General features: G+C 35.5%; 4 protein-coding genes and 1 non-coding gene across 5 annotated transcripts; 4 read left to right on the top strand and 1 right to left on the bottom strand.

The window, feature by feature from the left end:
* Positions 1-256: 256 nt before the first annotated feature.
* On the top strand, positions 257-3,247 carry LOC145135638 (exosome complex component RRP4 homolog). Its single transcript, XM_079069890.1, has 8 exons — positions 257-389; positions 827-1,001; positions 1,284-1,385; positions 1,472-1,517; positions 1,670-1,759; positions 1,974-2,039; positions 2,356-2,424; positions 2,615-3,247. The coding sequence occupies exons 2-8, from the start codon at positions 847-849 to the stop codon at positions 3,062-3,064; spliced, it is 978 nt and encodes a 325-aa protein (XP_078926016.1). The 5' UTR covers positions 257-389; positions 827-846; the 3' UTR covers positions 3,065-3,247.
* Positions 3,248-4,574: 1,327 nt separating this feature from the next.
* On the top strand, positions 4,575-8,028 carry LOC145138371 (transcription termination factor MTERF4, chloroplastic-like). Its single transcript, XM_079072466.1, has 2 exons — positions 4,575-4,718; positions 6,164-8,028. Exon 2 carries the CDS (start codon positions 6,187-6,189, stop codon positions 7,741-7,743), a length of 1,557 nt encoding a protein of 518 aa, XP_078928592.1. The 5' UTR covers positions 4,575-4,718; positions 6,164-6,186; the 3' UTR covers positions 7,744-8,028.
* A 1,271-nt stretch (positions 8,029-9,299) lies between these two features.
* RPH1 (resistance to phytophthora 1) lies at positions 9,300-10,863 on the bottom strand. The gene is made up of 4 exons (XM_079074481.1): positions 10,513-10,863; positions 9,938-10,148; positions 9,681-9,850; positions 9,300-9,586 (listed from the first exon to the last, which is right to left on the bottom strand). Exons 1-4 carry the CDS (start codon positions 10,774-10,776, stop codon positions 9,560-9,562), a joined length of 672 nt encoding a protein of 223 aa, XP_078930607.1. The 5' UTR covers positions 10,777-10,863; the 3' UTR covers positions 9,300-9,559.
* An 868-nt stretch (positions 10,864-11,731) lies between these two features.
* TRNAG-UCC (transfer RNA glycine (anticodon UCC)) lies at positions 11,732-11,803 on the top strand. The gene has a single exon. It is a non-coding gene; the product is annotated as a tRNA-Gly (tRNA).
* A 103-nt stretch (positions 11,804-11,906) lies between these two features.
* Positions 11,907-23,781, top strand: LOC145137323 (piezo-type mechanosensitive ion channel homolog). The gene is made up of 23 exons (XM_079071471.1): positions 11,907-12,180; positions 12,662-12,742; positions 12,926-13,082; positions 13,181-13,338; positions 13,562-13,718; positions 13,872-14,049; positions 14,511-14,626; positions 14,712-14,796; positions 15,537-15,752; positions 15,839-16,016; positions 16,113-16,241; positions 16,335-16,508; positions 16,660-16,893; positions 16,967-18,475; positions 18,603-21,070; positions 21,155-21,550; positions 21,762-21,920; positions 22,003-22,506; positions 22,581-22,722; positions 22,805-22,949; positions 23,105-23,261; positions 23,347-23,438; positions 23,513-23,781. Exons 1-21 carry the CDS (start codon positions 12,132-12,134, stop codon positions 23,244-23,246), a joined length of 7,377 nt encoding a protein of 2,458 aa, XP_078927597.1. The 5' UTR covers positions 11,907-12,131; the 3' UTR covers positions 23,247-23,261; positions 23,347-23,438; positions 23,513-23,781.
* Positions 23,782-25,679: the final 1,898 nt, after the last annotated feature.

Genomic DNA, 25,679 nt, shown 5'->3' with positions numbered 1-25,679 from the left:
AATAAATAACCCAAAAATATGTTTATTTATCTATTTATTTATTTATTTTAATGATGTATTTTGCTATGATAATTCAGGGTCAAGTATTTCATCCAAAACCAGGTTCGGATTGAATCATATAGCTTTTTAAAATTTGGGCCTAAATTTCAGACAAGGTAGGGTTTTTTGTAATTGAAAACAAGGGTTTAAGGTTTATGGACTAAATTTCAATACCTGCGTCAAATAAGAAAAAGAGTAAGACGACGACCTGAGGCCTTACTCTCGTTCTCTCACAGATACTCATACTCCTCTCGCACAACTCTCGTTCGCGTTCTCAACTGCAGACGACGAAGACACAGCGACCGGCGGCGACCTCCTGCTTCAGCCTACGACTTTCTCCTCCTGCTTCGGTACAAAATCTGAAATCCTAGCTTTGATTTTTCTTGTTAAGAGTATATTCCTAATTGTTTATCGAGTAACAAGAGTCTGGAAGAGTTTACATTTTTAGAGTCTTTTTGGTATTTTGACTTGGAGTTATATGCAAGAAATAGAAACATGATTTCAGCGATTCGTTAGTATAATGATGAATGATTTCTAAATACATTACCAAGATCGAGCATTCCTGTTCTTAATAATGATATCCACTGGTGAAAAAAATCTAAGTAAATTTCCAAACCAAATTGGTATTTTTGTTAACTGGGTAACGGAACCCGACTTACCACTAAACCGATTAAACCAATTTATTACGCGGCTGGTTTGGTGATGAACACCAAACCGACTAACCCGAAAACAGCCTAAACCACCTGATGCTCACCCCTAGTTTATGCGTCTGTTTTCCTTACAACAGATTCAAACACAATTGAAGAGATGAGAGGCATTGAGCTATCATTGAATCAAACACAGAAACTAAGGCTGCAAAGAGCACTCGAACTGTTGGAATCTCTGTCTTCGGGAACCAATTCTGATGCTTCAGTCACTGTCGCCGATTCTATCCCTGTTAACCAAGAAGATGGTGTTCTCAAGTAAATATAAACCCTAACTAATGTTTACTTTCCATATGCATATGTAAATATTGTGGGTTTTTTTTTTGCTTATTTTGATTTTTATTTATGTACTTCAATGAACGATGCCGAAAAGTATGAGCAAGTACCAAATTTGTAGTAACAAATACAAACCATGTCCATTTCCATCCTCATTTATCCTAATATAGTCTTAGGAATCATGGAATTTGTGGTTTATAGGATCGTTAAGCTTAAATTTTGAAATGATTTTTTCCTTGTTTGTTCCATATTGTAATATTTTAGGGGTCATGGGACGACAAAGCTTGAGGGTGAGGTCGTGGCAACCGTGTGTGGAGTAATCGAACGTGTAAATAAATTGGTCTATGTTCGCACTTTGAGAGCCAGGTCATCAGCAATCTATTTACCTGAATTTTTTATGTTTCATAAGAGTTGAAGCTAAATGCTTAATGCTGAATCTGAAATTGGTGTAGGTATAAGCCTGAGGTTGGTGATATCATAGTAGGCCGTGTTCTTGAGGCAAGTCCTAACTACTTCTGTTCACTTTAGTTTTATACCAATAGCTTAATCCGCATATATGCAGTTCTTCTCAACTGAAAAGATAAAATTTGTAGCAGTTGCTTTAAAATGTTTTGGTTAACAGAGTTTTGTTTTTCATGATATATTTGAAGGTTGCTCCGAAGCGGTGGAGATTGGAGATTAATTTTAGCCAAGATGCAGTACTGATGCTTTCTTCAATGAATTTGCCTGATGGCATCCAGGTATATATCATATGGTCATGTTAACGTGTATGACTTGTCAATAATGCTCTGTGTATGCTTCCTGGCTTAGTTTTTTTTTTTTTTTTTTGTTATAGTGCGAGAAAGATGTATGATCTGTATATTAGTGTACCTATCAACTTTGTTTCTTTGTTATTTCCAAACTTGTTTGGATTGTTGTGTTTTGTCTTTCTCATGATCATCCTTAAACTGGCAGAGGCGACGGACTGCAGTTGATGAGCTCAACATGCGTAGCATTTTTGAAGAGAATGACGTCATCTGTGTAAGTTACCGTGTCCATGTGTTGTCCAAAATGAAGTGCTGTCTGGATAAATGATGTTTATAACATATATGAGAAAAAGACGATACACTTGGAAGAAAACAATAAATGAATGCAAGTTTATATAAAAAAGTTAGATTTGATTCTTTTCCTGAATTTCTCTGTTAACTTCTCCTTTCTGCATTAAGTTAAAAAGAAACACTCATACACAACTCACTTAGTTAAGTCCATTTTGTAAAAAAGAAACAACACCTTAGTATTCATTTTGTTATTTATACTCGATGAATGCCCCCATTAATCATTATGCTGTTTGTTGTAGGCTGAAGTCCGTGATTTCATGCGTGATGGTAGTCTACAACTGCAAGCAAGGAGCCAGAAATATGGAAAGGTTTGGCTTGCTTTACTATAACATATGTGGACGTGTTGTGTTTATGTTGTCTTTTCTTGTCCAGAAGTATGGAAAGATTCTAATTCCTTCCAAGACATTGTCATTTTGTGAGCTTGTTGGTGTATCTTAATGGAAGATGTATTTCTTTTATAGCTTAAGGATTTATGATGATGGTAATTTGCACGTGCAGCTAGAAAGGGGTCAGATGCTGACAGTGTCTCCATATCTAGTAAAGAGGCGCAAACAGCATTTCCATCATCTACAACAGTATGGAATCGACCTCATACTTGGTTGTAATGGCTTCATCTGGGTTGGTGAACATGTCGAAACTAAAGATAACATGGTAGAAGACGAACCGATTAAACCCCCAAACAAATCCCAAACAACCCTTGAAGAACAAGAACAAGCATACACTCCGTTAGAAACCAAGGAAAATATATGCAGGATTGCAAATGCTATCAGGGTGTTGTCTACATTGGGATTTAGCATTACACTTGATGTGATTCAGGAGGTTGTTGATCTGAGCAGCTCCAAGGGTCTGAATATACACGAGATGCTCGCTGCTGAGTTTTCTGTTTTGGTTGCTGAAAGAGAAGCTGAGCGAAGAAGCTCATCAACCTCAACTCGAAGAAAACGATAGATTCATATCATATATCATATATCATATATATGTATGGCCATTAAATAGTTTCTACTCCTTACTCCTTAATAGAAACTAATCTGTATCATTACCATTGAAGGATTTGTTGGGTTGTGGATTGTGTATCAACTTGAATTTTTACTCTTTTCTTTCTCAGCTGTAACAATTTTGTTTCTGCTAGCATTTGCATTTCATGAAAATTACAACACAATTTATATCTTCTACTTGTTAGAAAGGGGTCAAATGCTTGATTTTCTTGTAGCCATTATGAATTTATGATACATGATAGGTTGTGCGGTTGTAATGAAAACATGTCAAATACTCACTTAACTCAATAAGCGGACAGGGTAAGCATACAGTTAAGAGGAAGAAATGGTCTTTTAGAGTTGTAGGTCCTTTTTTAATGCAAGGTAAAATGACGATTTACTTGATGTAAGAAACTAAAAAACCCAAAAAAAATGAAAAAAAAGGAAAAAGAAAACTTATATAGACGATTCTAATATTGTCTTCCAACAATTATTTAAGTGTTTATCTTCGGAAATATAAAAAACTTGGAGGGTAAGTCAGTAAACTACAAAATGTTTTATATGGTTAGTTTTATATTTTGGTTTAGGTTATAGAAACAGCTTTTTATGGCTGTTTTTTTATTTTATTTATTTTTTTATTTTTTATTTTAGGGGTTTTATTCAGGTTTTGTTTCTTTGAATTTGGTCATGAATTTTAATATGTTAAGAGTTAAGACCTTGCCAATTGATTAGTTTGCTTATATTTTATGTTTTCACATTACTATATTTATGTGTGTTGAAATAGTATACAACCATAGAAGACACACTAAATAAACTATAAGTCATTACTGAGAGGCCAAATTCATAGTTGAGTCATAGAAGAAAGACTAAATCAAATATAAGTTATAAGTGAGAGGCCAAATTCATAGTTGAGTCATACAAGAGGGACTATATCCACAGATATAATCAAATAATGAAGTGGAAATATCCTACTTTATTTTTTATTTTTAGAACGGTGGTGCAACGGAGTATTTTCATGCTACCATGATACCTAGTTTCCCTTTGTGACCTCCAAAGACCAATTTCCCTTTGTGGGCTTCACGCAAATCCCCACATGTGCTCCAACCGGGAGTAGAACCTCCGACCTTCATCCATATGAGTATATAACCCGGTATCTCTGTCAAATTCAACTGGGGTCATTGGTCCTTTGGGGCTTTAGTTTGTTGGTTATGTGTTTGAGTAACCATACTTTGAGCTATTTATTTATCACCGGATACGTATAACTGTATAAACAATGTTTGTATTGAAACTTTAAAAGAGGAGAAATTAAATATCCTCCTATTATTTTATTTTTTATTTTTTATTTTTTTCAATCCTCCTCCTCAATTAAATAGGAGGATATTTAATTTCTCTTAATAAAATAGCTTATTTTGCTCCTGTAATAAGTCAATTTTGATAATTTCACCTGATTTAAGAATTGACCAGTGTGCCCCTTAACCAGATAAAACCTTACTCCTTGTACTTACGATTACAACATCGCCTCTGGCTATCTGCTCCTCACGTCGATTCTCCCTGCTCGCCGTCGCCTCCCTGTGAAGCCACTGGTCGGAGACATTCAATAGCCACAACTCCGTCGCACCCAATCCCAGGTTCCATTCTTTCTTCTTTTTTCTGCTTTCTTTCTTCTTTTTTCTGCTTTCTTTGAAATCACCAATTGATGTTGTTGGTCGATTTCTTTTTACCCAAAAAGTTTTCTTTTCCTGTGATTTCCTTCTTCACATACGAAATTTCTGTAGTATTTTTTTAATATCAGTCGTAAAGTTCAAGTTCTTCCCTGGAATTCTGTTAGGTGATTTCTTACTTTCATTGATAATTGATTTGCTACTACTATTTTGCTGCTTCTGATTTGCTAATTGTGTTTAATGTTGAAATGTATGAAATCTGATGTGTCTAGTGTTCTGTAAAAAAAATTGGAATGTGTTTGCAGGCAAGCTGTTTGATCAAATGCCTGAGAGGGATAGTACTTTCGTATGCATGTTTTAATGTTGAACTTTTGAATTTTTATGTTGGTAACTTGGGAATGAATAATAGATGCTACTGAGTTGCTACTGATTTCCTCCAGGTGTTTTTGAATGATGTTCTTAAGATGCTTATATGCTTATATGTTAAAGGAACCCATTTTTGGTCATTTTACACATATAAGGAGTTTATTTTTTTTTGCCAAATACTAAAAAGTGCTTATCAGCTTATAGCGTTTTGACACCGATAAGCTAATCCAAACACTTTTGTAAAAAGTCCATTTTGACACCACTATAAGTTAAAAAGTGCTTATCATTTTAAATAAGCTTAGCCAAACACCCTCTTAATATCACTTCTTATCAGCAATTTGGAACAGAAATAGAAAAGAATAGAAGGGATAAACTAATAACTCAATTACAAGCTCTATCATAATCGCTATTGTTGTAACCGTTACACTTCTATGTTTCTTCTAAACAGTTATCCTTGAATCATCTGTTTCGTGTTTGCAGTTTCGTTCAATGTGCTGTAAACAATTGTACATTTCTGTATGTTTGATTGTTGTTCAACTTTTAAATCTTCTTGTCACTGATTATCCTTAGGGTTTTATTTTTCTGTTTGTGTGAATTTATGCTTAAAATTTACAGTTTGGAAGAGAAATAGAAAATAATTTAAGGCATGTATGCGTATAGCATAATTTCATGTATTATCATAATCTTTCTTTTAGAAGTTACATTTCCATGTTTCTTGTACACAAAGGACCTTGAATTCATCTGTAGTTTTGTTCTACGTTTTTGTGAACAAACCTAGTTTATGTATGTTCAATGCACAGTTCAAATTTCTCATCTTTTTTGTAGTGTTTATCCTTAAGCTTCTTAGTTTTCTGTTTATATTGCATTTATATCTAATATCACCGAGTATTAACGTAAGTCCATAACTATCATCATAATTGTTAAACTAATTTTTTTCTTGTAAACAATGAACCTGAAGTTCATCTGTTCTTTTGAGTAAGCCTGATGGTTCCTCATGTACTCCTTTTGAAGCCCTAGACTCCTAATTTGCTATTTTTCTGGTGCAGATTCCTTTGGATGTGCAGTGAGCATGAAGATGATAAGCTATAATCATATTCCAAAATCAAGTATTTTAATCGTGCAGCATGAGATATCTACCCTTACATTTTGCAAGCCTGTAACACCAACTATACTGATTTCAAATCAATACCAGAAGAGAATCAATTTCATCACGAAATTACAATGTTCTGTTTCCAGTAGACCATATGCATCAAATTCAATAGACTCCAAATCAGACTCTGTTCGTATGAACCGAAAACAAGGAGGATCCTCATCAATATACAGCCGTGCTAGCTTACTAGAAATGAAGAACGAAAGGATTGCAAATCGAGCCCGTGTTTATGATTTCTTAAAAAGTATCGGTATAGAACCAGATGAGCTTGATGGGTTGGAGCTTCCTGTAACAGTTGATGTCATGAAAGAACGTGTTGATTTTCTTCACACATTAGGGTTAACAATCGAAGACATTAACAATTACCCTCTTGTCCTCGGTTGTAGTGTCAAGAAAAACATGATCCCAGTCCTTGATTATTTAGGTAAGTTGGGTGTTAGGCGATCTACTTTGACAGATTTCTTGAGAAGATACCCTCAAGTTCTTCATGCCAGTGTTGTGGTAGATCTTGCACCTGTTGTTAAATATCTAGAAGGCATGGACATCAAACCAAATGACATTCCTAGAGTTCTTGAAAAGTATCCGGAAGTTTTGGGGTATAAACTTGAAGGGACAATGAGCACATCTGTAGCTTATTTGGTGGGAATTGGAGTTGCAAGAAGAGAAATTGGTGGGGTTTTGACTCGATATCCAGAGATTCTTGGAATGAGAGTTGGAAGAGTGATTAAACCCTTTGTTGATTATCTTGAAAGTTTAGGAATACCAACATTAGCTGTCGCCAGGCTAATCGAAACACGACCCCACATACTCGGGTTCGGACTTGAACAAAAAGTCAAACCAAATGTCAACTCCCTAAAACAATTTGGTGTCAGGGAGGCGTCTATTTCCTCTGTCATTGCACAGTATCCTGAAATCATAGGTTTGGACCTTGGGTCAAGGTTGCTGAAACAACAAAGCTTCCTCAATTCCATAATCGATTTCAGTCATGAAGATTTTGGGAAAATTATTGAGAAAATGCCACAGATTGTGAGCTTGAGTAACACACCGGTTATTAAGCATGTGGATTTTTTGAAAAATTGTGGGTTCTCATTAGATCAAGTGAAAAAGATGGTTGTTGGGTGTCCACAGTTGCTTGCTTTGAATATGGATATAATGAAATTAAATTTTGATTATTTTGAAAGCAAGATGGGACGGGAGTTGGATGAGTTAGTTGATTTTCCGGCTTTTTTTACTTATGGTTTGGAGTCAACTATAAGACCAAGGCATCGGATGGTTGCTAAAAAGGGACTTAAATGTTCTCTTGCTTGGCTTCTTAACTGTTCTGATGCAAAATTCAAGGAACGGATGAATTATGACACGATAGATATGGAGGAGATGGAAGATGATTCGTCATTTGATATGAATACTTTAATGGAACCCAGAAATGATGGATCGGATTCTGATTTTGATGAGGACAGTGATGAAGAGTACTTGTAGCATCTTGATTATGCTAGCACAAGAACGAATTTAATGGAGCCTACATGCTCAAAATGTTATGAGGTATGTAAAATATCTTACATTATCTCACTTTAATTTTGTCTCTCCCATGTATTAGTTTTCATAATCCATGACAGAAAATAGTACTTACAAATTAGCGAACACTTATGCAAATCAATGTCTAAATCAGGTTTTAGAAGTTAAAATTGTATTGGTTTTTCTTTATGTATTTTCTTGCACTCCAGTTTTATGAATACATATTAGTATAATTTTTGTTGTCCAAAAGACTTGAATCTTTATAGATCATTATAAGGACACCCTTTTAGACAAAGGATGAGAACAATATAGTTATATACTTCTACTTAGGTGCAACACCCCAGGTTCAAAGCCCAAATAACAGAATAGCCCAATAACTTCTTGACCAACTTAAAAACATGGTGGTAGCCCACAATTTAAGGCTTATAGGGGCTCAAAATTATCATTTTTGCCCCTGTAATGGGAGCCAAGTAGATGAAGGGTGAAATTCTTAAAGGAAGGTCAAGGGTTTAAAACCTGGCACGCCCAAAAAACTACTGATGGTACCTTGTGATCTACCCTCATGTGATAGGCCTTTGGGTGGGTAAATTGCAAATGTTGGGCTTCAGGTTTAAGCTTCTCTTGGTGAACTTGGATGTTGGAATCTGTTGGCTTGTGATTTTTAACCTATTTTCCCTGACCTAACTTCTACCCTCATTTATTAAGTTGACGTTCTATTCTAACAATTTGGATCCAAATAACACCATTTTGACGAAATTAAATTTTAAAAAGAGCATGACTCATGAGAGTAAAACCATAGATGTCCGAGAAATTTGTTACTATACTTATCCTTCACTCCCTTTGATGACTAGAATTAGATATCACAGTTTTGGTTGTTAACCTATAAATGGGTTGTGTAAGATTCTTTTGTTTTTAACAGCGCAAAACTGTGAACTATTAGCTTAAAAGAAAACATGTCAAATAAGTAAAAGTCGTCTCATCTATGTTCAAATGCTTAAAAACTATTAATTATTCGTAAAAATAATTACATTAGTATTTTAAAAACTATGTAATATTTAATATATTTGTCATATTGAAAATTGGACAAAAGGTGTTTTTGGGTCGATCCAATCTCACTCACTTTAATCCATAAAAGCAACTTAACTATTTTGGCCCCAACTTCTTGATATATAAGATTATGGATTGGTAATTTGGTATCATGTTTTATATTTGGATAATTCGTTTACACTATGAATCAAAAAAGTAGAGGTGACAATTTCAGCCTATCAAGTAATTAAGCTAACCTAAAAATTAAACTGATATATGCCAATTGGTGAATGGCAAATGACTTGAAGATGGAAAACGATTCAATTTGAATTCAAACTGCATGGGAACTCCAAATCGCTCTATTAAAAGAAAGTGGATTATTAAATTATTTAATTCATTAAATCATTTTTGAAGTCATATTTAATTCATTAAATTATTTGTAAAGTTAATAAAAAGTGTTTGTAGGTCAACCGACCCAACCGTATAATTACCCGTTACTGAACCCACCTTCTCACCATATACATTTCATTTCATCCCCCTGTCTTAAGACACATTGTAAACATACATACAACACCTATGCAACCACATCCATACATCACATAGGGACATGAATATCATCATATCACATATACATTTCCCTACCCTATTGTAAAATGTAAACGGATCCTGTGCCCTTGGCTTGAACAAGCTATCAACATCCAAAACCCCAAATCCACTTGTTTTTTTGAATAAAGATCTTCATAGCAAGACCTAGCTAATCAGTTTTCTGTAACCAACCAAGCTGCACAAAACATTAAATCAATATACAAGTTAATAAACAGAGAAAGATTACAAGTAGTGGTGTGAAAGAGGTGCAGATAAAGTAATTATGGTACCTTCCATGCGTACATAGCAAAAAAAGCTACAGTATCTGCAGACCAAACGAGTGCAAAGGATTTCAAGAAGAAGGGGATTGTAACATTCAGCAATGGGACAAGGAGAAACAGATAATTCAGAGCTTCCTTCTCATTCTTTGAGCAGTCTCTTGCACGAAGGGAAGGAATAGCTGTGTAACAGGTCATATGATAATATTCAAAGACAATTTACTCAATTAAAGCGCTATGAAAGAGTGAAGAGTGGTCGTGGCACTTACTGAACATCCAGATTGACCACATTCCCATTAATCTCCAGATATCAGGTTCATTTGAGGGGAATATGAGGTTAAAAGAGAGAGCTCCACCCAACAGCATTGATGCATACGCTTGAACCTCGAATACAGTGTATAGTGTTGTTCCAGGTACTGCTGGATTCTTTGAAGCTGTGGACGCCCTGGGTGCAAATGTAGCAGCGGTTTTCTGGACAACCTGTTCAAACCAAATACAATAGTTTTCCATGTTTAATTATCCCAGTAAAAACTCATATATCCATCCCTTCCTTAATCACAAGGATCAACTCATTATCATCACAACTTTCAACCACTTCAACCAAAGACGAGTTTCTTCAAATGTAATTCAGTAATTGCATTCATCAATTAATCATAGAATTTTGGAATTGGAATGAGATTGTTTCAGCTTTCAAGGTGAATGGATTAATCATATTACTCTAATTTCGAGTGATTACCACAAAAATGTTATCTTAAATTTGTTAACTGCTCTTTTATTTCATTATGAAATTCACAACCGTTCGTATACAGTTTGGAACAAATTGTAGATTAGGCTTTTGTATTACCTTTTTTAGGTCTTTCTCGATCGTTGGAGTGCTCGATGTTGCTCCAACTGAAATTTTCTTTGTTTCAGCATTCGTAACTCCAATCGATTCCTGATACTCTTCTTTGCCCTCATCCACCGTTTTCGTATCTAATTCATTTGAAGATGCGTGAACGTTGAAGCTTTTGCCACGAAATCGAGGAGTTAATCTAAGAGCTGAAGGATTGATGCAGAAGAAATTCGACAATGGCGCTTTGTAGACGGACGTTGGCAGTAAAGAGTTCATGCTCTTCACTGGAGAAGCGAAAGGAGGGATAAGGAAGGGGAGGAGGAGGATGTCTATAATTCGAACGCTCTATCGACGAAACGACGCCGCAAGAGGTCCATAATCGGGAAACATTTATCTTTACAACAAAGCCCCTATAGTTTGAGAATTTTGTTGAAAGTTGCTTTTTACTTTAAATCTCGAGTAAACTACATTTTTGGTCCCTGTAGGAGTAGGAGATGAGCATATACTGCAAAATGGTTAATTTAGAAAAACATAAACACATAAAATGATAACTTGGAAGATTCAGGGACCAAAAATGTAATTTGACAATGAAATAAGAACCATAAAGGTAGAAGGCGGCTCAACTTTTAACAACTTTAAACAATCAATTTTTTTTTGCAACGTGCCACTCAATTTAAAAGCATATGAGATTTGAACGTGAATGCAATTCCATTTAAAAGTGCTTAATATTCAAGTGATCACTGCAAGTCACATTGATGGTGATAAAACACAACTCATAAACCTCAAAATAAAACAAATTGCATGGAAAAGTGTATAGAAGCAGTTTTTAATTTATGATCTATACTTTAGAATTTATAGTTCATGCTTTCAGAAAACAAATATAATAAATTAAAATGTGACTCCTCCCAAGTTTGCAACATATAAATATGGATCCTACAATGTTGATTTTGTTGGAAATTCCTAGGTGGATCCAATCGACAATCATAGGTTATCCAAAAAATTTCAACCGATACAAAATTGAAAAAAATATCAAACGTTTGGTCCATAAAAAATATAAACCCAGAAACTAGATACGTATAAAAATCAGGATACAGAGCAACACAATAAAAATGTCTGGTAACACAACATAGATTATACTACTAATGTGTAACAACGTAAATGGGAAGTAAATCAATACAAGAGACATGACTATTTAGATGAGTCAACAACGGGTAAGATTGTAACACAAATTGCGTTTGTAGTCCAACGGTTAGGATAATTGCCTTCCAAGCAATAGACCCGGGTTCGACTCCCGGCAAACGCATTTTTTTTTTGTTTTGCTGTCCTTTTTCAGCCACGTGGTCTTGGACAAGTCTTTTCAAATCAAAATTACGTAATCACCTTTCCGTGATCACACTAATCGTAGATGTACATGGAGCTCGCAATTTTACGTAAATCTTCCATCAAGATCCACTCGCCTTTTCTGATTTTTGCTGTTACTTTACAGAAATCGAACCAATACTGGGAAAAATAGCTTCTTCTGGATTCAAAATTTTCGATTTTTTTGCTCGAAAAGAGAATCTCCACTGAAAGTCTGATTAAATAATCAACTGATGATATGAAAGATCTGGCTTCGACCTTACGAGCCAACAATGGGGGTATTAGTCGGAGGATATCTGTTGTCATTGCTACTATTTACAGGTAAAATTTTGTTTCTTCGTTATTTAATTGGGCAAGTTTTATATGAAGATCACCAGAAAGTTATTTACAGAACAATCGAGTGTGAATTAAGGGCAAAACGATGTGTGTTGTGCATGCATGGCGTTTGATTTTATTACTGTGGATTCATGTAGGTACCTCATGTTTGTCGTTAAAATACAGATTATAGTATTTGTTTTCTCTACATAAGTTTAGATTAGCGTGGACTTCAAAATTGAAGTGACAAAACAATGCACTGTGATCTTTGTACTTGCGACTTTGTTCGTGATTATGTCAAATTGTTGTCAATTCGTATAACGTTTTTCACTGAGTCCTGTCAATTGAGATTATTGGACAATTTTTCCGTACAAATAAATGAGTTAGCTCAGGGGTAAACGTTGAAAGAATTTGTTAAATCTTGGACAATTTTATCTGACACTCTATTACCTTTCTATACATATGCTAATCGTTTCTGTATCTGCAGCTGCTTTACTGAATTGGAGTTTGATCTCTCTTGGGAACTTGCTAGGTTCTCTACTTATTCTATTCGTTCATCTGGAAAGAGGTATTACTCTATATTCGTTCATCAGATACAGTAGGACTGCTTAAACATCTTTAATCTCTTTGAAGACGAGCTCCAGTTTCTATCTGCATTATTCATGCGCTGTAAATGCATCTGACATAACACTTCCTTATAGTGTATCTGTTAAGCAATATCAAGCTTACTTGATGTATTTTTCTTTTGTAGGATTTCACTCAAAGGGGAGAGTAGTACTATGGGGTATTGTTGTTTACTCACTTGTTGTTATCCTTTCACAATTGACTTTTCTTTTAGCATGGGCCATTTGGTGTGGAAGATGCAGTGCAGAAGAACCTGTGTGGGCAAAGTTTATAGGATTCATGATGTGAGATTTTAAATTTTCAATCTCATCAGCATCAGCTGCTCTTGGCTCTTGCTGTGTAATTAATCTGTCATGCATACTAATGAAGTATGTTTTTGCAGAATCAAGAGACCAAGATCACCAAAAATAATTTATTATTTGATCTTGCAACTATTAGCAGCATTCACTGCTACGACTGAACTCCATGAAATCAGATTAGGCTTGTTTACATGGTCATCTTCATTTTTGGGGGATCTTGCAGAAGCCATAGAGCGAATAGGTTAGTACAAGTTAATAAATTTAAAGCTTTGCTTGATGATTTCTTTCCAACATACTGATCCTCAACTTCACATTTCCTTATGAAACTTGACCCCCTTGACTTTTGACTGGGATTTATTTAAACAAAATTGATACAAGTCGAATGTTTGACATAACTTGAGCTCTTAGAAATTATTGTCATAAATTGACTGGAATCTTTCTGTCCCCATTTGGTGGTATGGAAGGCTCGCATGTGAAGGTTGCTTTCTTCTTGCTGTTGCCTGCTGTTCAGTTGGTTGTGGGTATCAGCAACACTTCTTGGGTTTCTTTACCATTTTTCGTTTCTAGCTGTGTGGGTCTTGTGGATTGGTCATTATCGAGCAACTTTCATGGTGTCTTCAGGTGACTTTATAGTACTTGTTGATTATCCTAGTACAATAAAAAAAATGTTGATCCTTGTTATACAAAGTGAAGATTTCTATCATAATATTTAAACTTGTTATACAAAGTAATATATAATGAATTTTGCTTGCATTTGTTTAAATTGTTATGAAGGTGGTGGAGAGCTCTTTGGCTATACGCGGGATTCAATATTATCTTTCTGTATATGTATCAGCTCCCCACAAGATCACCGAATATGATAGGTGATTTCATCGGCCTATACAGAATTTCTTCCGAATCTGATTGGACAGAAATTTGTTCTGGTCTTTCGCTGATCATATATTTCTTCGGGGTACACCTTTTTCCAGGAACTTGCCAACATTTTCTTTAGATTTCTATCAACATTATACTTTCCACCCCCCCCCCCCCCCCCCCCCCCCCCTCCCTTAAAAAAACTACTTATAAAGAAAATGCCTATGGAGTCCAACAAACTATTAGAGAAGTTTCATTTAGGCAGCTCAACTATAAAAAAAAAAAATCAAAGACCAGCTATGCAGTCTGGTTCATTTACACAAAATGGGTCAAAATTAAGGATATTTTCGTCATTTTCATTTCGTGTTTTATAGTGGAGTGGTTAAAATGGAACTTTTTCAATAGTTTGATTGCTTCCACGGTGAAGTCATACAAAATCAGTACATAAATCTTTCTGTGTTTGGTGTATTTCTACTTAGTTACCCATGTAGATAACTGCAAATTTTGCTGCTTAATGTATCAAACTTTGGTACAGTTGATAATTTTGCAGCATTTATGCAGTTATCTTTTGTCAAACTTGACTTGGAGGAAATGAATTTGATCATGTCCATGAGAGAAGGCAACTTGGCTGAACATCTTCTCCCATCTACAAATTCTTTTTTCATCCGTGAATCAAGGTAACTGAGTTAAAATATAATGCAAACTTGGTTTATATGTATCAAAGTTATCGTATGATTTAATTTAAGGCAATATCATCTGTAGATCTGGTGAACGAGACACCAATGTTTTACTAAGAGGTGCAGTTTTTCGGACATTCAGCATCAATTTCTTTACCTATGGTGCCCCAGTACGTACCCTTAACTGGAAATACTTATAATCATTAGATGTATAACAAACAACTGATCAAATATGTTTACATCAAATTGGAATTCTAGTAAATCTCGCTACCTAGTTTCTTGCATGCATAAAACGTAATCAAATTCTGTTTCTGGAAAGTATCACATGCTTTTAAGTACTATGATGTAAACTGTTGTAAAATTTCATAAACAGAAGTTCAAGTGTACAATCATGACTAGGCTATACTTGCAAAACATGAATCTAAAATTTGTAGTTAATCTGGTTACTAACCAAAGATCCTGTAGCATATGAAAGGCCCTCATAAGTTTTATACTGTCATGGCCCTTTTTATTATTATGCATTAATCCACAAAATCTGTTATGATATAAGTTTTATTGGATATTTCATGAATATACTACCTCATTAATACATAATTTACCATTGAAACCTAAATAGTATGTTTGGAGGTCAAGGACATGATCTGATTGAATCTAAATATCGATAAGCACTCTTGTAGTAGTGATGTTATTTAGGCTCTTTTTTTTTTTTTAATAAATGTAGTGTGGACTGTCTTTGGATTTGTTCTGTCTAAATCTTATATGAATCTCTATAGTTTATAAGTGCAACATTTTTCTTCACATGATTGTTGCTTCCTTGACCTAGTCAATGTATTTTGGTTTCAGGTTAAGTCGAGCATGTCAATTATCTTTCGGCTTATTTTTGTTAAATTTTCAGTGATGAAATTGACAGGTGTCCTTGTTTGCTCTTTCCTTATGGAGCTTCTATTATGCAAGTGTGTGTGCATTTGGGTTACTTGGATACGTCGGCTACATTATATTTGTGTTCCCATCCTTGTTCCGTTTGCACAGACTAAACGGGCTGCTCCTTGTCTTCATTCTGTTTTGGGCTGTCAGTACATATATTTTCAATGTAGTTTTCTCACACCAGAATGGGAAGCTTGGAAAGGTAATATCTTTTTTTTTTTTTTTCATTCTATTTCCCTTTCATGAGAAATAATCTTGCATGTTTCTTTCCTTAAATTGCATATACAGGACACACAGGTTTGGGAAATGGTGGGGTTGTGGCATTATCCATTTCCTGGTTTCTTTATCCTTGCTCAGTTTTGTCTTGGATTTTTAGTTGCCCTTGTTAACCTTGTCAACAACTCTGTTTTCCTCTACCTCTCTGATGAGGTCCCCAGTACGTCTGATGGAGACTCTACCCCTGAAGGTCTTTTTTTTTTTTTTTTTTTTTTTTTTTCAAATTTAATTTCTCAATTCTTACTGATTAATTTGTTATTCTTACTAAAAGCAATTCTAAATGCAGTTAAAGAAGAAACAAAAGTGCTGATTGTAGCCACAATCGCTTGGGTGCTTCGCAAATGTAACCGAGCAATCATGCTAGTGCAAATATTTCTCATTGCAATGAAGCCTGGTTTCATCCATGCTGTATATAGTACGTTTACTCTCTAATTATATAATTTTACTACTATCTGATCTGATTATGGAACAAGCCCTTATAAGTGCTACTATTTTATCTGTGCTTCAGTGATATTCTTTTTTCTGTATTTATTGAGCCACCGCATCAGCCCGAGAGTGCAAGGCGCCTTACTTCTTCTGTGTGAGATTCATTTCGCAATCTTGTACACTCTTCAGATAAATCTTGTCTCTGGGGCCTTGAGGAAAAGTGACACTATAAGTTGGGCAATTTTATCTCAGTTAGGTATTGTCTATTTCTAATTGGTTCACCAATCCTACACATAAACTCAAATAAACCTGAATCTGTAACCAATGTGGGATTAGTTATCACACATGGTTTCCTGCTTTTCTATTTATTCTGTTAAATAATAAGAATTGTAACCAAATTGATGCAGGTCTCCTTGAATGTGATAGCACCTGGGATTTTGTGGAAATAGCTTTGCTTGCAGGTTTCTGTGCCATTCAGAAGCATGGTCACAAAGTTTTGTTTTCTTTCTCAGCAATTGTGCAGCACACACCTCGCCCTCCCATTGGATTTAGTATTTTAAAAGCTGGTCTGAATAAATCAGTTTTGTTATCTGTTTATGCTGTTGCAAACTCTACACACATAGATGATAACCCCTCCCAAGGTACATTCACCATTTCTTCTAATTTTTATATTATGAACTTTTCTAATAACTGTGTGTTTTTTTTTTGTTTCAGAGAGAAAAGTGGCATCATATCTCAGTGCAATAGGGCAGAGGTTTCTATCGCTATATCGTTCATTTGGCACTTACATCGCGTTTGTAACTATACTTATCACAGTCTACATGACTCCACCTAATTACGTGTCATTTGGGTACCTTTTTCTTCTCCTTTTCTGGATTACTGGCAGACAACTTGTTGAGAAGACAAGAAAGCGTCTATGGTTCCCATTGAAAGCATATTCAATCGTGATGTTTATTCTCATCTATATTTTGAGCATCTTCCCAAGTTTTGAGGGATGGATATCCACAAAAGTTGATCTTTATAAATACCTTGGCTACAATTCAGAAGCAGCAGTATTTGAAAACGTTTCGGAAGCATTAGCAATAACAATCGCAATGCAACTTTATAGCTATGAGAGGAGACAAAACAGGTATCCTAACTTAGAGGACACAAATCGGCTCCAGTTTGGGGTGATTGGGTTTATTAGAAGGCTTCTAATATGGCACAGTCAAAAAATATTGTTTGCTGCTATGTTCTACGCAGCAATATCTCCAATAAGTGCATTCGGTTTTCTCTATCTTCTTGGCACTGTCTTCTGCTCAATTTTACCAAAAGCTTCCCGGATCCCATCAAAATCATTTTTGGTTTACACGGGATTTCTCGTGACATCAGAGTATTTATTCCAGTTGTGTGGGGAACAAGCTTCAATGTTTCCTGGCCAAAAACACTCTGCTTTTTCCAACTTTCTAGGGTTAAAGGTGTATCAGCCTGGAGCTAGAGGTTTAGAAGCAGGGTTGAGGGCTAAGGTACTGGTCATTGCTGCATGTACCCTTCAGTATAATGTGTTCCATTGGTTAGAGGTGCTTCCCAGTTGGCTTTCGGGTGTAGGTCAATGGGAAGAGCCTTGCCCATTGTTTTTCTCTCAAGAAGATGTGTTACCAGTTGCCTCGATTCCAGATGAGGATAATGTTTTTTCATCTATTAAAAAGATGGGGTTGAGAAGCATCAACTCTTGGCCAGCAAACAACCAAGAATCATCTGGTGATTCAGGTACCAAGAATAATAACAGAAGATACATGCTTGGGTATTTTTGGGGACAGGTTAATGAGAACCATAAATGGAAAAAGAAGCAGGTTCTTTTCTTAAGAAAAGAGAGATTTGAAATGCAGAAGACTTCCTTAAAGATATACTTAAAGTTTTGGATGGAGAACATGTTCATCCTCTTTGGCCTTGAGATTAACATGATCGCATTGCTTCTTGCGAGTTTTGCTCTTCTTAATGCCATTTCTCTGCTGTATATCGCATCACTTGCTGCTTGTGTTGTGCTTGGCCGACAACTAGTACAAAGATCATGGTCATTATTTGTTGTCCTGTTTGCTAGTGTTCTTTTACTTGAATATTTTGCCATTTGGAAGACTGAAAGGCCTTTAAGTGAATTTGGTGAAAGTGACAACACCTTACACTGCCATGACTGCTGGAGGACTTCGGAATTTCATTTCAGCTATTGCCGTCGCTGCTGGCTAGGTACTGTTCTCTCCTCTTCATACTTTTGATGAATTCATCTAGAAATTAACATGGTGTAACTTGAATATCAAAATGGATCATGAAATCATCAACATTTGCATTCTTAATTTTTGTTTTGTGTGTGTAGGACTTACTGTTGATGACCCAAGAGTGCTGATCAGTTACTTCATAGTCTTCAAGTTTTCATGTTTCAAGCTGCGAGCCGATCGATTCTGTAGTTTCTCAGGATCATACACATATCGCCAAATGATTTCTCAACGCAAGAATGCGTTTGTTTGGAAAGACCTTTCGCTTGAAACCAAAACCATCTGGACTCTTCTTGACTATTTAAGACTATACTGCTACTGCCATCTGTTGGATCTTGTGCTCGCCTTAATTTTAATCACCGGAACTCTCGAATACGATATATTACACCTTGGATATCTCGCTTTTGCTCTAAGTCTTTTCCGACTCAGACTTACAATACTAAAGAAAAAGAACAAGATCTTTAAGTGGTTGCGGATATACAACTTTGCTGTCATTGTTCTCTCTCTTGCCTATCAATCACCATTCGTGGGTGTTTTTAACGAGGGGAAATGTGAAACCATAGACTATGTTTATGAAGTTATCGGATTTTATAAGTATGACTATGGATTCCGGATTACCTCAAGGTCTGCTTTGGTTGAGATTATCATCTTCATTCTGGTGTCATTGCAGTCATACATGTTTTCCTCTCCAGAGCTAAATTACGTATTCCAATATCTCGAAGCTGAGCAAATTGGTGCGATTGTACGCGAACAAGAGAAGAAGGCTGCATGGAAAACTGAGCAGTTGCAGCATATTCGTGAAGACAAAGAGAAGAAACGCCAGAGGAACATGCAAGTGGAGAAGATGAAATCCGAAATGCTAAACTTACAGATCCAGCTTCACACTACGTGTCCTGCTCATGAACATACTCATGATGATTCACCTCGTAACGAAGGGCTACGAAGAAGGAGAGCTGTCTCTTTAAATACCGATTATACCACTCAGTGTGTTGTTGTTAATAAAGAAGAAGATAATCTCAAGAAACATGCGTCGGATATTAATATGGAGATGCCATTACCATTTGAATTCCATGGAACCGAAAGTTTACCTGCATTCGAGTCGCCAGAAAACTCGCATCTTATTGAAGTTGCTGAGTTTGATGAGGATATCGCAGAGATGGAGAAGAAAGGTAAAGGGCCTATGAAAGAAAGCACATTGATATCTGCTGTACAGTTGATAGGTGATGGTGTTTCTCAAGTACAGTCGATTGGAAATCGGGCAGTTTCCAACTTAGCAAATTACTTAAATATCCCTCAAGAAGACTTAGATTCGGATGACCCGACTTCGTTATCACCCACTGGTAAAAATAGTGAGACAGAAAGCCAAAACGAGAGTCACATAGCTTCGAATCGTTCATCTTCTTTGCAATCTGAAAGAAGTAGAACTGGTTCTGAGTCAGCTAGTTGTGGGATAATCTTTCAACATATATGGGGACAGATGCAATCGAATAATGACATTGTCTGCTACTGTTGCTTCCTTCTTGTCTTTCTTTGGAACTTTAGCCTGCTTTCCATGGTGTATCTTGCAGCTCTCTTCTTGTATGCTCTTTGTGTGAACACCGGACCTAGTTACATCTTCTGGGTTGTAATGCTGATCTACACGGAGTTCTATATTTTGATTCAGTATGTGTATCAAATCATCATCCAACATTGTGGGATCACTATCGATTCTGTCTCTCTTCCGGAATGGGGGTTTCCTACAAACAGAATAACCTCTTCATTCGTTGTCAGTTTGTTGCCACTATTTCTAGTTTATCTATTTACCCTCATTCAGAGCTCTATAACTGCCAAAGACAGCGAATGGATTTTCGCAACCGAGTTCAGCAACTTCACAGGGAGAATCGTCAACCCTAAGGAGGTTCTTTTTAGTTCAAGTTGGAGAGAGAACACACAAAAGGTTCTTCAGATTGTAAAAAATATTGCTAAACTGATCATCGGGAACTGTGTTAATTACTGGAAATCACTGACACAAGAAGCAGAATCCCCCCCGTATTTTATCCAGTTATCATTAGATGTTCATTCATGGCCGGAATACGGGATTCAACCAGCAAGGGTAGAATCGGGAGTCAACCAAATGCTTAGATTTGTACATAATTCAAAATGCAAGATATCAGACCCTGACACTTGCTCTTATGCAAGTACTGTCCAAGTACGTAGCATTGAAAAGAGTAAAGACAGCCCAAATGTGGCATTGGCGGTTTTTGAAGTCACGTATGCATCACCAAGGGAGGAATGTATTATGGCTGAAAATTACAAGTCTCTCACTCCTGCAGCTGATGTGGCTAAGGAGATAATAGAAGCAGAAGATGCTGGTCTTTCTAAACATTTTGGATTTCCTTATTGTATTGTATCCGTAATAGGGGGAGGAAAGAGAGAGATCGATCTATATGCCTACATATTCGGTGCGGATTTGGCTGTTTTCTTTTTGGTAGCCATTTTCTACCAGTCTGTTATAAAGAATAAAAACGAATTTCTAGATGTTTATCAGCTGGAAGATCAGTTTCCAAAGGAGTTTGTGTTCATCTTGATGGCAAGTTTTTTTATCACTCGAATGAATACCTTATTTAGGGTGGGGTGGGTGTAAGCTAATTAGATTTTATATATGTATATGCAGGCTATCTTCTTCTTGATCGTGCTAGATCGCGTTCTATATCTGTGTTCATTTGCGACAGGGAAAGTGATATTTTACATATGTAACCTTGTAATTTTTACATACTCAGTGACGGAGTATGCCTGGAGCATGGAACCTTCACAACACCATGCAGCAGGTTTAGCATTGCGTGCAATATATCTTACTAAAGCCATCTCTTTGGCCCTTCAAGCCATGCAAATACGATCAGGGGTTCCTCATAAGAGTACTTTATATAGGCAGTTTTTGACTAGCAGCATTACTAGAGTTAATTATTTGGGTTACCGACTCTACCGTGCACTCCCTTTCCTCTATGAATTAAGATGTGTTCTTGATTGGTCATGCACCACCACATCTTTGACCATGTATGACTGGCTCAAGGTAAATTCCTATTATTATTATTTTTTTTTAATCTATCAAGATGTGTTAAGGACATAAAACAAGAAAGCAAGTCAAAATTTGGCTTTATTTTCAGAAATAAAAAGGAAGTTAACTATCCATAGAAACCTGAAAGGATTTTTCATTTTCATGTTGATGTTCATCATGAATGATTTTCAGCAACTGATTGATGTATGTAATTTTGCGGTTATAGTTGGAGGACATAAATGCAAGTTTGTACCTTGTCAAATCTGATGCAGTTCTGAACATGGCCGGTCGTAGACAAGGAGAGAGGCAGAAGAAAGTTACTAAATTTTGCAATGGCTTATGCTTATTCTTTATATTAATCTGTGTCATATGGGCTCCTATGCTTGTAAGTTACTATTTCTGTATTTATATATACAAGATTTTGCATGGTTCTTGATATTTCTTAAACAAAAATTTTTAAATTGCAGATGTATAGTAGTGGTAACCCGACAAACATAGCGAACCCTATTAATGATGTAAGTGTTCAGTTTCACATAAAGACAAACGGTGGACGATTGATGTTATACGAGACAACTCTATGTGCAATTACACCATGGAACGTGTTGAAACCTTCAGCTAATCTTGATCCCAATAATTACCTGGATTCTTATAATGTGGATGATATCCAAATGATATGTTGCCAAGCCGATGCCATTAGTTTGTGGCTTGTCCCTGATGCCATTCAAAGAAAGTTCATTCAGTCTCTTGATATGGCCATGGATATGAAATTTTCTTGGGTGCTGACTCGAGACAGGCCTAAGAACAAAGAAGTTGTAAAATATGAACAAACTATACAACGCTCAGATCTTCCCACACCTTCAGAACTTGAGCAGGTTCTTAACGGTTCCACCAATAGCTTTAGGATAAATAACACTTATCCAAGGTATTTTCGGTTGACTGGTTCCGGGGATGTCAGACTCTTCGACCAAAAGGTACATATATATCCTGTATGGCTGTATCCCTAACCCTAATGCTGGAATTTTAATTTTACAAATTACATGTACAGGCAGGTGGAGTGGATGCGAAGCTTCTCCTGCATCGTGGGAGTTCAGAATGGTGGTCATTTTACGATATTGATTGGTTGAATTCAAGTGCATGTGGAGATTTGATGGGGCCCATGGCCATTGTAGTGTCAGAGGAAACGCCACGTAAGTCCATCTTTCTTTAAATATATAATCAAAAAGTTAAAAAAAAATACATATTGATAATTATTTGTTGAATCTGATTAAGAGGGTCTTCTTGGTGAGACGTTGAGCAAATCGAGTATATGGGGTCTCTACATTACCTTTGTATTAGCAGTTGGTCGCTTCATAAGGCTTCAGTGCTCTGACTTGAGAATGAGAATTCCATTCGAGAACCTTCCTTCTTGTGACAGGTACGTTTTTTCACTATTTAACTCGTTTTATTTTTAGCTAAGCTACTAAATTTGTTATAGCCCAATATCAGCTGATTTAAAGTAAATTATGATTTTCCATCATTTTGGCATTTTTGATTCTGAAAAGTAACTTTGGTGTGTGTGTGTGTGTGTAGATTGATTGCCATTTGTGAGGATATATATGCTGCTAGAGCTGAGGGCGAACTGGTAGTTGAAGAGGTCTTGTACTGGACATTGGTAAAAATATACAGGTCACCGCATATGCTGCTAGAGTACACCAACCCTGAAGCCTTTTAAGAAATCACAAAAAAGGCATGCACTTCATTTTTCATCCATCCTTCTATCTACATCTATATTTGAATTTTGAAATGACTTATTCATCCTTTCTTAAAACTAGGGTTTTGCAACTTGAAGAATGGACATGAGGAGGGATAAAGTTGACTTGCTTTTGAACAAATATAAAGTCCCCAAACCTGACTTGGAGTGCAGGTTCCTAATACTTAATACTTATTACTTTATAATCCTGTAAAATGGTTAAGTTGAATGTTGATGATCAAATGCAGGTGTTGTATCATAATCAAGTAGGGCTGCAAACAAGTCAAGCATTTTGTCTGATAATTCGAGCTTCAGTACGTAGAAATATGAGCTCAAAACGAGTCGAGTTCGAGTTTATAACAACTCGACTCATCGAGCTCTTCAAGACCTGAGTTAACATGTATGTACTTAAAGGTCGGACATTTTTTGGTGTATATTTGTGGGCTTGCTCATTTTCAAGTTATTCGACCTTGCTTTAATGCGCCAACAATATAATTCTTGCGGATATTTCAGACCATTTGAGCTCTTGATTGGAACTTGAATATTTCTTAGGGTTTCAATCAACACACATAGTAATAAGATGCAAGGAGATAAACAACATATTTACACATCTACTTTTGCTTAATGGATGTCACACATAGCCAATACGATTTTTTTTCCAGAAGAAGCACTAATTATTTGGTTTTTTTCATTTAAGTAATTATTTACATACTAAAATGAAAATCTAGTCCAAAACAATTCACTCTAAAAGAGGCAACAACCTAATGTCCACTCCGAAATGTCACCAAACAGTCCAACTAGCCCGATGTGATACACTTAAGTTGGTTAGAAATTATCATAAGCATTTGTAACCCTGATTTCGTAGGTTAATATGGAAAAAGAAAAATTATCAGTGTTATTTATTCAAACAAAAACAAAAAAAATAGATATAGGCCTGTTAAATACAAATATGGGCTCGTTTTCAATGGGACAGTTCGATAAAGACATTTTACCTGACGTCCAAAATTGGTGGCCCCTGAGAGTTGAGAGTTGAGACCCATTAATGGGAAACTCGACTACTCGAGTTAACTCACCCTGGGAAGGAGCCCATAACCCAATAACGTTTGTTTATGTATAGTATATCCTAATAAATAAATGTCATATTCTTTTTGTATTTGTAATTTTATGAGTTTTTCTTATCTTATTAAACTTTATAGTATTTAAATGTAATAATTATAATAAATATAATAATAAATGTATATCAATTTCATTAATGCAATTTTCCTTTTAATTTCAAAATTCATAAATTAAACGCCCAATTATTTTCTTTCTTTCTTTATTTAAATTATATGTTTAAATTTAAAAGAAAAATGAGTATTTCAATTTCAATAATTTAATATTTTTCTTATAAATTCAATCTCTTAAATGTTTAGACCTCTATATTTAACTTTTTTTTTAATAAACTCGTATTGTACAAAGTCTTGCAACTAATTGCTGAATAATTAAAAAAGAATACTTTAGCTATCTTCAACAATATAACATGTATATACATATATAAACTTTTAGGAGAAACCCTTCAACTTTTCTATTAATATATATTTTTTCGTATGTAAAAAAATCTTCTTATATAATATATACAATAAATGTTTGTTGCTAGTAAATAATAATCTATAAACACATGTTGTTTAATCCTTTTTAGACAGTCATGTCTATATCTATTATCTAATATCACATATTATATAAATTGCCGACCGTTAGATGAACCATATGATATAATATATATTAATATGAATATGAGTTTAAAAAGATTGCTGAGTTGAAAATCACATTATTAATAATATCCAATAGATTACCAACCAGTGGCGGACGCAGAACGTTTTAGTAGGGGTGGCACTAAAAAAAAATTTCCAAAAAAATCTAGATTAGTAGTGACACTCGTATTTTAAGCCGATACACCTAATAGAAAAAACATAAAAAAACATAATTTTTTTTACACTACGTGCTGGAATCGGAACAGTGGCCCGGGACCCCCGGGCTCCACTAAGGTCCGCCACTGTTACCAACGCTACGTGGATAAAAAAAACAATGCAAGAATACTAACATTTTTATATGGTTTTCTAAATCTTTTATGAAAAAAAAGACAATTTTACAAATGAAAAACTTGGATGCATGACAACAAGTAAACACAAGTATTAAAATATAGTAAGTGAATCATAATATTTCATTCAAAATTCTCAATATCCATTCGGTAGATCCCAACAAGCAACTAGAAAGATTTATTTATTTGTATTTGATTGCTTTAGAAAAAAAAAAGCAACTTAGCTGGGTAAAAAGTGGTTTTATTTTATGATCTTTAGAACCTAAAAAGGTTTCCTAGAAACTCATACCAAATCCATATGTGCATCTTTCAGAAGCCACATCGTCACTCGACCGTTT

Source organism: Lactuca virosa, chromosome 9, assembly GCF_052849685.1.
Source record: "Lactuca virosa cultivar CGN04683 chromosome 9, Lactuca_virosa_CGN04683_v6, whole genome shotgun sequence".
Classification (NCBI taxonomy): Eukaryota; Viridiplantae; Streptophyta; class Magnoliopsida; order Asterales; family Asteraceae; genus Lactuca; species Lactuca virosa.
This window is presented reverse-complemented; position numbering and strand designations above follow the sequence as displayed.

Bases quoted from the DNA above. Each gene is read 5' to 3' on its own strand.
- LOC145135638 (XM_079069890.1), top strand. From the start codon at position 847: ATGAGAGGCATTGAGCTATCATTGAATCAAACACAGAAACTAAGGCTG. The intron at 1,518-1,669 runs GCAAGTCCTAAC...ATATATTTGAAG, and splicing joins TAGTAGGCCGTGTTCTTGAG to GTTGCTCCGAAGCGGTGGAG. The intron at 2,040-2,355 runs GTAAGTTACCGT...TGTTTGTTGTAG, and splicing joins AAGAGAATGACGTCATCTGT to GCTGAAGTCCGTGATTTCAT.
- LOC145138371 (XM_079072466.1), top strand. From the start codon at position 6,187: ATGAAGATGATAAGCTATAATCATATTCCAAAATCAAGTATTTTAATC.
- RPH1 (XM_079074481.1), bottom strand. From the start codon at position 10,776: ATGAACTCTTTACTGCCAACGTCCGTCTACAAAGCGCCATTGTCGAAT. The intron at 9,851-9,937 runs GTAAGTGCCACG...CCTGTTACACAG, and splicing joins GTGGTCAATCTGGATGTTCA to CTATTCCTTCCCTTCGTGCA. The intron at 9,587-9,680 runs GTACCATAATTA...TGTTTTGTGCAG, and splicing joins TTGCTATGTACGCATGGAAG to CTTGGTTGGTTACAGAAAAC.
- LOC145137323 (XM_079071471.1), top strand. From the start codon at position 12,132: ATGGGGGTATTAGTCGGAGGATATCTGTTGTCATTGCTACTATTTACA. The intron at 14,797-15,536 runs GTACGTACCCTT...TGAAATTGACAG, and splicing joins TCTTTACCTATGGTGCCCCA to GTGTCCTTGTTTGCTCTTTC. The intron at 22,723-22,804 runs GTAAGTCCATCT...AATCTGATTAAG, and splicing joins AGTGTCAGAGGAAACGCCAC to AGGGTCTTCTTGGTGAGACG.